Below are 14880 nucleotides of genomic sequence, written 5' to 3'. Positions count from 1 at the left end.
AAACGAAACTATTATTTTTGCCGTTCCACTTTTCAATGATTGAGACATGGCCCGGAACATCCGCTACGTTATTCCAGAATTTGTCAGTTTGAGAGAATAATAAATATACTACCGTTTTTTAACATGTATATGTACTATCTCATATAAAGAATATGAAATTAGAGCACCAAAATTTTTTTTTAATTTTTAGTAAAATTAAAATGGATTTAATTAAGATTAATTAGAAAAAAATAAGTCAATAACGTAATGCATATGATTTGAATTTATCAAATAGGCTGAGGTATCAAAATAAATTTATAAAGAAACGAGAAGAGTTAAATGACAATATTCTGTGTCTTATATTTATTTATTTACACGTAAATATATTTTATATATATGTATATATATTATATATATCACTGTCTCTTGTCGCATTATAACTTTTGACATTTACATGTAAATCAGCTATCTTCTTCTATTCTCTTCGCTCTCACTAAAGCGGCCTATATACACGATCAATATCGTTACATAATATTACTACATTACATAATAATATTGATCATTTAACATCAATGTCATATCATTATTATTAAATAATGCAATATAATTGTATCAACATTATTGATGACGTATAGAAGCCGCGTAACACAGATTCAAAAACATCGACGTTTTCATTAGTATTTTCTTCTCCAACATACAACGACATGTAGCAAAAAGAAAAAGTAAATCGTTAGTGGACCGTACCGTGTAATCGTATCGAATATTATATAGCAAGCGAACCTTTTCTTTATAATTAATTCCATTTGTTTAGGAGATTACCATTCTGGTAATAGCTAAGACACAAAGGAAATAAGCCAAGCTTCATTACTTCTGTAAACGTCTTTTTGTCGATCTGACATCGGTGTAGGTATATATTTTTATCACGTTTTTTTCGGTCGTCAAAGAGTGAGATTTTCAAAATTAGGATGCTGTGCAACAGGATATAAATAGAAATTGTAAATCTTGTTATTACAAGAGAGAGCTTGTGATTTAGATTAATTCACAATTTCACAATGCTGTAAGGACGTGTACACACCTTGACAGAGAAAAACAGAAAAGCAGCAGCCAATTAGAACTCGCTGATAGTCGATAATTTCGATTTTCTGTACTATTTATTACTACCAGCGCAAATTCTGATTGGGTGCTGCTTTTCTGCTTTCTGTTTTTCCGTCAAACTGTGAACGCGCTTTAAAACGAATATATCAATTTTTTAAATCCAATCGGTTTAATTCGGTAAAATCGTCCCTGTGTATACATATACGTGTGTCATGTCAGCAAAAAGATTCTGTCAAATCGATTGTTCGCAGTGGGAAAACTGTTCGTACACATAAAATATTAGACATTAGACTATTCCAACATAAAAATATAACTGATCACTAATTAATTCAATAATTAATGTCTTTTATGGATGAATCAACATGGATTAAGCGGTGAAAGTTCACACGCTTAAATATTTAAACATTATTTACAATAATCTAAAAGTCACGATGGTGTCGCTACCATTTTATTCGCACCGAGAACATCACCGATCTGTCACTTTCTCATATTCTCTTGCTGGTAAATCTTTCCTAATTTTAACTAAAAACGTTCGATCTTGATAAAGAGAAAATGTATTATTTTTTTTATAATGTAAGATAAAAAATGTCATCTACTTTAATCGTACAAATCAAATATCATTCGTCGAATATCCTTTTTGTATCTAAAGATAAAAAATCCATACATAGTATTCAAACCACAATTGCAACACACTTTTTACAAGGGTCAAGTCACCCTTTTGCGAAGTTGAGAGATTCGCTTATAAAAACTTCTTTCAATGTCGCATCGCGTTTGATATAAAATTCTAATTAGGGATGATTATAAAAAGTTACTTAAGACGAAGATTATTCAAGCTGGAGAATGGAACGTCATAGAAATCTACTCTATGAATAGACGACACTAATATATCTCTTGGATGCGACATTAAAAGAAAACGTTACTTTGGTCATGCACTTGCTATATTGAAAAAAAACTTATGGCTTCTGTATGGATATTTAAACAGCTTTTAATAAAAAGTTTGTTCCGGATGCCGGTAACTTACTTTCGCATCAACTGAATACGGACCAAAAAAAAGTTTCTTCATACGTACATGTGTGTCATATAAATACATTATTAAAAATGCAAATGCGTATCATCTCGAAAGTCTCACAATCAATCCATAAAAAATATTTACTATATACAAGTTGCCGTTTCATTATTTTGGCGTTTATCCTCTCGTTAGACGGTAAACCACACTTTCAATCTATATAGTTCTCTTGATTTGTTTACAGTCAAATTTGAGATGTATAATGGCCTCTCCAACCGCACGGCAGGTAGTTACTCTCATCACTCGTGATGTACATGTATACCATATTTCTACGTGCCATATGAATGATGCGAAAATCTTTCATGTAAACGCTCTAAGCAACCTGTTTACCGATTAATAGTCGTTAATTACTATAGCACAAGTACGACTACAATTCAGTATTCAGTCTTAAAACAATTTCATAAAAGCTTTCCCTTCCGTCATAAAATTTATTCAGAATTATCATATTAATAATGTCTTGGCACATCTTTCCTAGTACGTAAATATTTTGTTTATACATACATATGGTATTCATGCAATTACGAGCGGTTCGTCATCCGAAAAGCCTCGGATTACCGGACTATCTTCTTCTTCTATAAAAAAAAAAAGAAAAACAATCAATAGATTCTTTTCGCACATTGTTTTGTATCATTCTTATCCCTTTTTTTTTTCAAATTGCGAGACACCACTCACCTAAGCCATCTGTCGTACCAGGGAAGGTGGCTTGTCCTCGTCTCGTATCGTAATGGCTATTGGCGAATTGCGTAAAGCTGTGAGATAGCCTCCTATGTCGAACGATGAAATACGTGAGCGCAACACCGAGCGCTATAACGATTAAACAGATCGGTATAGCGAGAGATAATATGCCCGATGTATTCATTATCACCGGAAGCTGCGATGCTACGGAACAAAAAAAAGAGAAAAAATTATTGTTAAAGCATAGTTTAAAAAAGCTAATTAAAAAAAATATTAAAGACAACTCACCTGAAATCTGCGTGCTCCAAGTTTCACTCAGTGGACTTTGGTATCCTTCGTTCGTGACCAAACGCGCCGCGAAGGTGTAAATCGTATCTGTTTTAGCATCCTTATAGCGGTAAGGCGGCGGATCTTTGACCACCAAGATTTTAGCAGTTGTTTCGTTTATTGTTCTCGATCCTTCAGCCACCAAAATTTCAAAATACCGTTCCTTTTGAATGTGCTCCGGTAAATCCGGTTCTTGCCAATAAATTAAATATTCCATATTATCATGTAAAACGGTGAGCTGATGAGGCGGCTTGATCGGTGGTGCTATATAGATGAATGGTTGCGTGGATATGGCATTTTCGACATCTGTGGCTACAGTAACGTTGTACGTCCCACCATACTTGATGGAATAGAACATGTGCTTCATAATAGTTTCGTTAGTTGGTGGCAATGTCACAACTATGTGCTTGTTCATAATCGTTTCCGTAACGGAAATCTGTAATCGGGAAAAAGATACGAAATCGATGAATACTCTTGCTAAACAAAAAAAAATACATGCATTAAAAAATTTTTCTCTAGTAAGAGAAAAATGAAATCTTCGAGAAACTTTTCATAGGTGTAAATCTCGACTTTCTTAAAATTTCTCGCGTTGTCATTTTTTTTTAGGAAAATATTTTGTAGCATTATTGACTCACCGTGTAACTGATCATTTCATCGACTGCTGGACAACTTGAACTCCACGAAACGATCATACTGTCGTTTTTATTTGGTACTACTTGTAATTTCTTCGGAGGTGCACGCTTACTGAAGTGCGTCATAACTGTAACGGGTTGATTTAAAGGTCCTGCTCCGTAATCTCCAGTGACGCCAACGGCAAAAAAGTATGCTTCGCATGCTTCCAGATCCTTAATCGTAGCCGTAAGATTAGTAGTGATGAATTTGGCAGCTAAAAATAGAAATAGAAATATATATTCCTCAGAAAGAAAACCAAATATACAAAACAAAACGACATCAAATAGTAATAAGAAGATATCGATTATTCCATTTAAGATATTGAAATAATTCTTATATAAAGAAAATAAATGCAAATGATCCTCACATTTAAAGAAGTCCTCCATGTTGATAGCGTAATGAATAGCATATTTCCACTTGATCTTCCTGGTGCTCTTCGGGGGGTCCCAAGTAAGTTTTACGGTTGTTCTCTGGGATTTCACCAACTGCGCGTCAAAGTTATTTATCGTGGGCAACGCAGTGCCGTTCGTCGTCGCTGTCACCGAGGTGACCTTACCGACGTAATTCTTTTTCGTCGCGCCGACTTCAAAAGTGTACTTGGTACCCGGTGCCAATTTGTCGACTTCCATCAGATTGTTCATTGTTGTGACGGTTTGCAAATTTGGATAATTCGGTGATGCTCTGGGAGTGATGTGATATCCGTCCACGTCCTGCATCTTCTTCCATGTTAAAGTGACAGAATGATTTGTCGTGGCCACTACACGGAGATCCTCAATATCGTCGATGTTAGCTGTGCCGTCGAACGTCAGCGTAACAACTTGCGATGAGACTGAGCTATACTGTCGGTTCTTTGCCACGATCCAGAAGGAATAATTCTTGCCCGCCTCGAATTCCATATCGATGGTTGCGGAGGTTTTTGACTGAGTAAACTCTAATGGTGGTATCGGTGGTGTAACGTAGCCCAGATAGTCGGTGATAATACCATTAGGATGTAAGGGTGGTCTCCAAGTCACTTCTACACGGGTACCGTTCTTCTGCGCGACCTTTACACTCCACGGCTCGCTTGGTACGCCTTCACCAGTCATCATCATGTAATACTTTGCCGGTGGAGCTACATCAGACTGGCCCTTTGCCTTCACATAGACTGTTAGATTATACTTAGTGAACGGCTCGAGATTATTGAATAGATATTCCGTGTCTTCGATCCACTCGGTAGCATTTTTCCACGGAGCCTTTGGTATCGCTCGCGCAATTGATGGCAAGAACTCAAACGTCACGTTCGATGGTATTGGCATCCACCAAAACAGGTAGAGACTTGAATCATTGATAGAACGTTCATCAACACCCATCACCAATACTTGATATTTGCGCGAGTTATTCTTCTCGCAATGGTCTTCATCGAAGCCATCTATACAATCGCGATTACCGTCGCACATAGCTGCCAGCGGGAAGCAGCGGGAATCGTCGCATGGGAAAAGACCGGCATAGCAGGATGGCGTGGCAGGTAATTCACCCGCGTGACAACCGAGCTCGTCGCTGCCGTCCGGACATTCCTCGACACCGTTGCACATGCTCGAGAGCGATACGCATGAACCGTCTTGACGGCACATAAATTGATCGTTCTCTCGGCACGACGTGTGTCCACGGTTACAATGTTGCTCATCCTCGCCGGTCGGACAGTCTTTCAAGCCATCGCACACCCATGCGTTTTCAATACACTCACTGTTAAAACACTGAAACTGGTGCTCGCGACAGATGCGTGACTGTTGCGTCGTGTGAATCGGAGACGTGGGTTCCAATACACCGTCCGCACTGCTGACGCAGCCTATCTCGTCGGAATCGTCGCCGCAATCGTCTACACTATCGCATTTCCACCAGTAAGGCACGCATTTCTTGTTATTGCACATAAACATCCAGTCATTACAAGAATTTGTCGGTAGTATTGGGATTATCGACGTTGGTAGCGTAGTAGTGGTGGTACAATTCACCTCGTCCGAACCATCAATACAGTCCTTGTCACCGTCGCATGCCCATGATTTATATATGCACCGATGTCCATTTTCTTTGGTGTTGTTGCATGTAAATTGCCATGACTCGCATACCATATTATTACAATCCTTCTCGTCGGCGCCGTCCTCGCAGTCTGGTTCGCCATCACATTTCCAGGATGTTGGTATGCACGAATGATCTGTTTTGCAGACGATCTCATCGGACCGACATGTGTTTGGCTGAATGCTCTTGGTACAGTTCGCTTCGTCTGAGCCATCCCGGCAGTCATCCTCACCGTCACAATGCCAACGATGTGATATACAGCGGCCGTTGAGACACTTAAACTGCGTTTCGGTGCAATTGCTGTACGTACAATTCATCTCGTCCTTGCCGTCCTTACAGTCACGATCCAGGTCACACACCCAGTATTTAGGAATACATTTGTTATCGTCGCATTCAAAATTATTCGGGCTACATGTGGCACGGTTGCATTGAATCTCGTCTGAATTGTCGCCGCAGTCGTTATCACCGTCGCACTTCCAGAACTCGGGGATGCACACATTGTTGTTGCAGGCAAACTGATTGGACGAGCAGGTGCTAGCAACGCGCGGGCATGTTGAGTTGGAGTATGGCTTGATACCCCCTGGGCACAAACACGTACCTTCCGTCATCACCATGCCATCCGGGCAGAGGCAAACGTAGCTGTTAGAAGGCGCGCCCAGACAGATGTGTGAACATGTGTTGTTTTCCGCGCACTTATTCGTACCAATTTGCACGCTGTGCGCGAAAATCTTCAAATCCATCAGACCCGCGATCTGAAAGTCGAGTATCGTGCTGATTCCGACTCCGTGATCTTTATCAGCGACAAATATCATTGACTGTTTCCAGTCGTCCCAGTACAAATTGTCTTTGAACACAGCAACCGCGAACGGATGTGAGACACGCGCTTCATTAGCAATGATCTTCTTAAACCTTTTACCCTCAAGATCCGAGGAAGCTATGTAATCCGCTCGAGCGTCTACCCAATAGATACGTTCAGCGATGTGATCAATCGTTATTCCATTTGGCCATTCGACGGTGGGCTTAAGAAATAGTCGTTTAACATCTGTGCCATCCAAGTTGGCTCGAGATACTGAAGCGTTACCCGGTGCCCAATCGGTCCAAAACATATAGCCGCTCGGAGGGTGAACTGCGATACCTCGTGGCTTCTGCAGATTGTTTGGCCCCAATATTGTCCTGCGCATTCTGCCTACAGAAGGGCCAACATCTGTTCGGATGATCTGTATTCTCATCTTAACACCGTCCACAAAATATAATACCTTGGACACCCAGTCAAAAGCCATTCCCTCGATGGAACTCAGATCGGTCTCAATAAGAATCTCAGGAGAGCTAGTTCCATTCAGACACTGTCTACCGATCGTATCGTTTACGATATCCGCCCAATATAAACAATTGTTTCTCATATCGAATTCGATTGCAATAACATTCTTTAAATCGTGCACAGGTAACTTCTCCATTTTGTTGTTTTCCACCAAATCGATTCGTGTAATGTGTTCTCGTTGGGCGACTAATAAGAAGTCCGGTCTTTCATCCATCGGACATGGGATCTCATCGGGTTCATAGTTTTTTGCAAGGCCACCGATACAATCATCATCGGATATCTTTATGTAGCCTTTCGTGCGATTATAAAACATGCCGGGTTGACACGAGGTCGGCACGGCGTATGGATCATAATCGGGCATGGTTTTGTTGTGGATGCAGTGATATGGATTCCCACTAGGTATGAAACCGTAAGCGCACTGATAATCGTTCGCGTCGCATTGACAAGTCTCCAATCTCACTGGTCGATCGTAGTTTACGCCTTGATAACAATTGGAGCGCAAGGCACGTCTCTGATACGTTTCCTTACGTCCTAACACGCAAGCCATGACCGGTTGGTCAATGCTCGTTGGGGACCAAAACTTGTAATCGTCTTTTGTGCATTCTCTTTCAAATACATGTCGTAGATCAATCTTGATAATAAGCCACTGATGTTGTCCACTGTCCGATCCGAACATGGTGAATACCGTGGTATTTTCTCCAGGTTCCGTCATGAGACCGTAAACACGCAACATCTTTTCATTGAACTCGTATGTCTGCCATGTCTCGCCCTCATCCGTCGAATATGAGATATCTCTAGTCTCCCCGCGCGATTTGAAATACTTAACTGCCACTAATAAACCTCCGTGATCGCCCATGTTAAAGAAGTAATAATCTTTTAATACTTGTCTCCACGTGAGACCAGCATTTCTAGATACATAGAGTGCGGGATGACCCTTCAAGTTAGCCCCAACGACGCCAGTCGCCATTATTATTCCAGGCGCCGATTTCGAGCTCATAATGGTGGCGGATCTCGTCACCGGATACAATTGACTGAATCTCTGACCCACATGTAACGAGCAGTCTTTTCCACAGTGAATGTAGAAACCTTCATGATTTGTCGCTGGTGCCTTAAGACTGGTCCAAGTGGCACCATGATCGAAAGTAATTAATGATTCCAAGTGTTCTGGTCCGATAGAGCTTGATTTTGGAGTACCTTTGACCCGCGATGCTATGTATATACCTCGAAGACCTTCGACCTTATAGAGATCCGTAAATGTCTCGTCAGCCACGTCACTGCGCAAATATAGAATTGTATAAATACACGGATGAATTAAGAAGATATCAACAAGTTTAAAAAAAAAATTAAATTAAATAACAAAGAATTTTTTAAACTTGTTATCTTATTTTCACAAGTTTGACAGCTTTCATAGCAATTATAAGTTTGTAAAATGTCTAACTTTATTTTTATAAAAAGAATGAATATCCGTTATATTTCATTACTCACTTCAACCAGCTATCCTTCCAAGTACTGTTGGGGAAAAATGTGAGGATACTCTCCAGAGACAATGTAAATATAGCTTTCTCGTGATCTATAATTTCCGACACGTAAAGATTGATCATAGTGTCGCCGTGCTTCACAGCGATAAAGACTCGATTGAACGATACATCTACAATATGATATTCCTTGCAATCCAATTCCGTGTTAAAATGCGCTTGGACAAATGTCTGATTCTTATAAGAAACAAAGAGATCCAGATGTTCCGTCCCGTTCTGTTAAAAAAATATATAAATAAAGCAATGTTCAAAATGAAAACAGTTAAACTTTGAATCTTATAAGAGATTTCACAGGTAGCATCGTCACAGTGATCCTTACCCTTTTCTTAATTGCGAACATGAAATCGCCTCTGATCTGAAAATCTTCAACGTTTTCAACGACGACGATAAACTCCTTTCGTATAGACATTCTTGCTCGCAACTGATTATTTCCTCTTATAAACGAGGATATATTTCGCAAATCCAGTTTCAAAACCGTATTCGCTCCATCAGGCTCTATGCGTTCAACTAATAACTCACGATAAGGAGACCAAAAGAAAGCCTTTACGAATTGATGAATTGGTATCCAAGTAAATCCACGATCAATCGTCAACCACAACTGAAATCGAAGTGTTTCAAAGTCAGAAAAAAGAATTCTTGTATGACTATCTCATATTCTTTAAAATAAAATAACAATAATGATAATATGTACATCCAAAATTTAAATAATTGTAAAATAATAATAATAAGTCTTTTATACCTTCCGCGATGTATCGGTTTTGTCTAGTGCGACAAGTATCCGTGGATCTAATTCGAAATACGAGACTTCATTTGGATGAAACGACAAGGAGATCCTCAGAATTGTTTGACCGTTATTATATGTTATGAAGATTAAACTATTCAGACTGTCCATAAAGACGCACTGCAAAAGAAGGGAAGTCTCGCGAACACTCTTCAAACAATAGAATTGGAGATGCGCCAGGAAAATATACCGGCTATTTATTTTATAAGAAACGTTTTTGTAAAACGGAACTCACGTGTTGATAGTACTTAGGATGATTGGTGAATTTATCTACAACAGCATATGGGGCATCGGCCTCAGACGAAACCCTGAACTGTTCAGTCTTATTCTCGAAGCTATCACCGTAATCGTAACTGATGTACACAGCGCTAGGTTGGTTCGGGGAAGAGAATTTGCCTCCTTGGAAGCGTACCACGGGCGTGCTATCCCTCGCTAGACATATTATTACATTCGAACCCTCCCCGACCCAATGTACCATCAATTGTTGATGCGAATCATTTAAAGGATTGACCTGTAACGATAAGAAACAAAGTTTTTGTTAGAAAGCATCAAAAATATCAGATATAGATAAACTTTAACGTAAAAATAAAATAATATTTATCCTCGTATAACGGTATAACAAATAAAGCAGAGATAAGAGATAACCGATAAGAAGTTTCGATAAAATAAATAAATACAGAGAAGATAAATATGTGAAATAATCGTCGCAGTATGTAAAATCAGCATGATTTATTAATAGGTGGATACACAAGATGTACGTGCGTGTAACGCGACAGTTTCAATAATCGTAATTCTAGCTGGGCGGATATACAGCAGGAGATGAATCATTGAATATTCACATTCGTGGAAAATCCTTCTATCTCAATCAGTTGATCCTATCAGCAGTTAATATCACATTACTTTGGTCAACGTTCAATGTCACACGATGATATTAATGTTCACATAAAAAAAGCAATTAGAGACACGAAGCAGTGAATAATTTAAAACATTATTGCGGATAATTTATAGAAATGCAAATGAAATAGGTATCTGCAGAGAATTACATAATTAGCTTTAAAATCGGAAGGAGGGAAAATCCCAAGATTGAAAGTCAGATAGGTTAGCAGTAAACTGTTCTTATTTGAAGACCGTTTTAAGTAATGCTTTAAAATACTAAGACATTACTAAAGGCTCTGTACTGACTTAAAGACATTTTAAAGGAATTCTAAAGTAACAGAATTGTCGACAACATTACAGATTAAAAGATACTTTAAATTGACTGTACAAATTGTAAAATTCTTTTGCACAATTAAAATATGCACGAAAAAGATGCAAGATAAGGTCGAGTTAACGAGAAAATAGAAAAAAGTAAAAATGAGATTTAGTATCTCTCTACAATATTTTAATTTTTTTTCGATTTTCTCATTAAATCTACCTTTTTGTGCGTGTTTTAATTGTGTAAAAGAATTTTTTTGAAAATATTAAAATTAACACATTTATATTAATTTTTGTGTGCATGTCCTAGAAAGTCCTAGAAAGTCCACTATACATCCTTAAATTAAAATTAACATTTTATTTTTAATAGTGTAAAGCCTATTCTACAATTGCGTAAGCGAAGTTGTAAGTGCTTTTTTGTAAAAATTCACAGCTAAATATGAAAAGAATATTTGACTATGATTGGTTAATTCTTACAACTACAACTATTTACAACTACGCTAACGCAATTGTAGAATAGGCTTAATAATGCACGAAACTGTTTAAAAATTGAAATCATTTATCATGTTTTTCCGTTATAATACTTACCACTAGGGATAAAAAGATATATATATATATATATATATATAGAATAGAATTTTTTAAAATCTTATCTCCGCCTATTTCAGTTTTTAACACCTAGTACATTAATATCCGTTTCTATCAATGTAGATTAACTTTAATCGTTGTTTTCTAGTTCTTAAGATTAGAAAAAAAAACGAAGAATAAGTTGAACCGAGATTAATCTACATTGGTGGAAATGGGCATCAACCACTTAACGACCACTGAAAGCATAGCTTATGCTCAATTTCTTCACTTCCAGATAAGTTGCGGATAACCTTATCCAGGAGATATCTCCATTGTATTCTGGGAGATATCTCTTGGATAAAGTTATCTTGGATAAAGGTGAAGAAATTGGGTATTAATCTCATTTGTACATAAGTAAAGATTACATATTGAACAACATTCAGGGCTTAAAATGTAAAAAGTAAGAATTCACATTACACGTTCAGACATACTGATGATGGCTTGAACGCAAGCCGAAACGTTTATGCGTAACTAATTTATACTATATTTCGTAAAAAACTCTCATTAGCCCTTATTTGTTCCTTATCTTAAAATGTTCATTGAAGATGTTAATTAAAAACAAAAATATATGGAGAGGTTACGGTCAGTTTGTAACAAGAATTAATGAATTGTATAATTAAAAAACAAAATAACAATTAAGTAGTAGATATGTATGTTTTTATGAACTTTTGTGTTACTTTTGTATCCTGACTTCATTTTTCTGAAGTTATACCGGCCATAATCAAGTTAAATATTAAAATAAAAGTAACTTGCTCGTTTTTATCAATGAAGATTAATTGTATTCTCGATTTCATTTATCCTTCATCTTTTTCTAATTCTCAGAACTAGAAAATGATAAACAATTAATTGAAACAAGTTGAAAATTAAACTACAGGCATTAATTCCTTTTTTTTTTGTACAATTCTGCAAGAAGAATAGTGTAGGATGAAGCATATCGTAATTCCCTAAATAAAAAAAAATTCAATTTTATATTAACTTCATAAGAGATAAACTGCATGCAATATGCATGAGCTTGCAGAAACAGAATAATTATTCTCTAATTAACATCATAAAAAAGTACAGTTAATTACTGTTAGATTCTAATCGTACTTTTTAATCGGACATAAGAGTGAACGTAAAATGTAACGCGTGTAATGTCAATTTGAAACAAAATAGAAAAATAAAGGAAACGTAATATTACAATATATATTACTTTGTAGCTGACTAAAAGTATTGTTAGTGGGAAATTCTTTAGGTGTACAACTCTTATCTTCTTAAATGACAAACTGCGCTTCCATTGTTATCAGAAAAATAAGCAGTCAAGTGCATTCAAGCGTCCATTATTCTCATGCGTGTCACAACGTGACTAAGCGTACGCGACGTGACATAAGGAAGATATATAACTACGCAGAAAGAAAAATAAATTCGACCATCGTTGTCAAAAATCACAACCTTCGACAGAAAAACAAGGAAAGGTTGCGCAGTTGGAATAACGACGGACGAGTCTAAAGGCCTAAAATAATAACAGTGTCGAAATAAGGGCGGCGGGCATTCCAACGAATGTCGTCTTGTTTACAAAGTCCCGGACGGTCCGGAAAACTCATAACGGCGCAGTCCGTATCAAAAAATAAGGGGAGAAAAAAAAATTGAGAAAACAGAGGAAAGATTGCAGTTCAGTGACGGTTAGTGACCCCTCGGTGGTGTCAGTGACGGCGCGGATCCGCGACGCTCCGTTTCTCTCTCTCGTCCGAGATTGATTAAATTTACTCCGGAAGAGAGAGATAATACGGCAATTATTGCCCCGGCTTATTCACGCGCCGCGCACAAAGGCCGCGCTGTGCGTCTCTCCCGACGAGACGGTCCATTGGGAAAAATTCCGCAGGACGACACGCAGTAGCCAGCAGAGGGCGGAGAACGTGTGCGTGTGTATGTGCGTGCGTGCGTGCGTGCGTGTGCACGCGTGTGTGCGCATCTATTTGCGCTATAAGCTATAACGCGGTAGGACATTTTCATCGCTCGCTCTTATTTGCGACGGGGGACGCGAAAACAGTCATAGAGAAATCACCATTACCATTACCATTATCATCATCATCATCATCATCGTGTTCGCCACCGTCGTCACCGCAGCCGCCGTCAGCCGGTCGAATTGCGACGCAACGGCGGCGATGACGGTGGCGACCTTCGGACGATCGAACGATCGTCTACGCGTGCTTGTACCTTCGCCGTGATGTTTGGACTATTGTTTGGGTGCTGCGGCAATGGTACGTCTCGACGCGTACGTCCAAATGACGTTTCACGATCGCTGTCATCCTGGTCACGTAGATCCGCGCTCCGTCTGTCAATAACGAGCGTCTTCCTGTGTTGCTGATCGTTATGCTCCGCAACGTGCAGATACTTCGCCTCGTCACCGTGCCGAACAACGTAATCGCACTCGGTTAGCAGAACCAGATGGAGGATTAACGCAAAATAATAATAGAGGGCCGTACTCGACCGACCGGCCATCTTGCCCAAGACTGACTCCGCTCCTCGCAGGAGCGGGTGTATTATACTTCAACCGTGAATGACGCGTTTACACTAGACACGCCATTCGCGATTCGAACGATTGAATGTACCACGATGGTCGCGCGTGTAGATGGCGCCACAATTCTATTAAGATAAAATGTACAAATATTAATTTTGTATTGAACTTTTATTTATATATTAAAATTTAATTCATTGAGTTAGAAATAATTGTATTGTTTACGAAGAAAACTGTATATGAATGAAGGAATCTGAACCTCTGATGAATCAATCATATTATACAATATTATTGATCGTCTCTGAAGGCTATACATTAAGTCTCTAGACTGTTTTGAATTGTTTCATTAAAGGAAGCATCAGTAATATGCACAAAGTAATTGTATATTAATATTAAGCGTTTTTAGGAGAGCCACTTTATATTCTTCAAATAAAAGGAAAATCACTGTGATTCTCGTTTTAATACGCGAACTCTCGTTGAATGTACTCATTTTTAATATATCTTTTATTATATACACATAATAAAAATTCATAAAATATTTACGCGAAATTTATATTCCGTATAAAAGAGAGGAGAATCGATCACCGAAAAAGGAGTAACTCGATCTTTCCCATTCTATGTTTAATGTTATTAAAATTGCTCGTTTTCGATTTTGCAAAAAATTAATTAATTTCATTTATTTATTTGTATGGCAATTTCTCTATATAATGAGAATTATCAAGAATTAAATTGTTACATAAAATTTACGTTTTGAAAAGAGAGAACGAACCTTCGACGAATTAGTACCGTAATTGATGACGAAAGAAATAATGATGATCGAAGAAATAATTTGCTAATTATTTGGGCTTTTTTCATCAATGCAATAAATTATTTATAAAAATAATAATGCAATTAAGATAGTTAAAAAGAGCGAGTAATTCCATTCTTTGCACAATAAAATATGACTAAGCGTACTTTAGTCTACTTATTAACGTCATTTGTAGATAAATATGAATTTATGCGCGCAATTATGCGAATACGAAAAGTAAAATTCAACTCAACTTGTAATATGTCGATTTATCA

The 14880-nt window shown here is 37.8% G+C and overlaps 1 protein-coding gene across 1 annotated transcript; it reads right to left on the bottom strand.

The window, feature by feature from the left end:
• Positions 1 to 334: 334 nt before the first annotated feature.
• LOC108765301 (sortilin-related receptor) lies at positions 335 to 13851 on the bottom strand. Its single transcript, XM_018513954.1, has 10 exons — positions 13518 to 13851; positions 9736 to 10011; positions 9459 to 9620; positions 9039 to 9317; positions 8670 to 8935; positions 4182 to 8458; positions 3778 to 4028; positions 3104 to 3578; positions 2813 to 3019; positions 335 to 2712 (listed from the first exon to the last, which is right to left on the bottom strand). The coding sequence occupies exons 1-10, from the start codon at positions 13800 to 13802 to the stop codon at positions 2651 to 2653; spliced, it is 6540 nt and encodes a 2179-aa protein (XP_018369456.1). The 5' UTR covers positions 13803 to 13851; the 3' UTR covers positions 335 to 2650.
• Positions 13852 to 14880: the final 1029 nt, after the last annotated feature.

Source organism: Trachymyrmex cornetzi, unplaced genomic scaffold, assembly GCF_001594075.2.
Source record: "Trachymyrmex cornetzi isolate Tcor2-1 unplaced genomic scaffold, Tcor1.1 scaffold482, whole genome shotgun sequence".
Lineage (NCBI taxonomy): Eukaryota > Metazoa > Arthropoda > Insecta > Hymenoptera > Formicidae > Trachymyrmex > Trachymyrmex cornetzi.
This window is presented reverse-complemented; position numbering and strand designations above follow the sequence as displayed.

What these genes read in the sequence shown, in the direction of transcription:
- LOC108765301 (XM_018513954.1), bottom strand. Translation starts at nt 13,802, where the DNA reads ATGGCCGGTCGGTCGAGTACGGCCCTCTATTATTATTTTGCGTTAATC. An exon ending in GTCCAAACATCACGGCGAAG is followed by an intron (nt 10,012 to 13,517) that starts GTACAAGCACGC and finishes TTATCGTTACAG; the next exon opens with GTCAATCCTTTAAATGATTC. An exon ending in TGGAAGGATAGCTGGTTGAA is followed by an intron (nt 8,459 to 8,669) that starts GTGAGTAATGAA and finishes ATATTTGCGCAG; the next exon opens with TGACGTGGCTGACGAGACAT.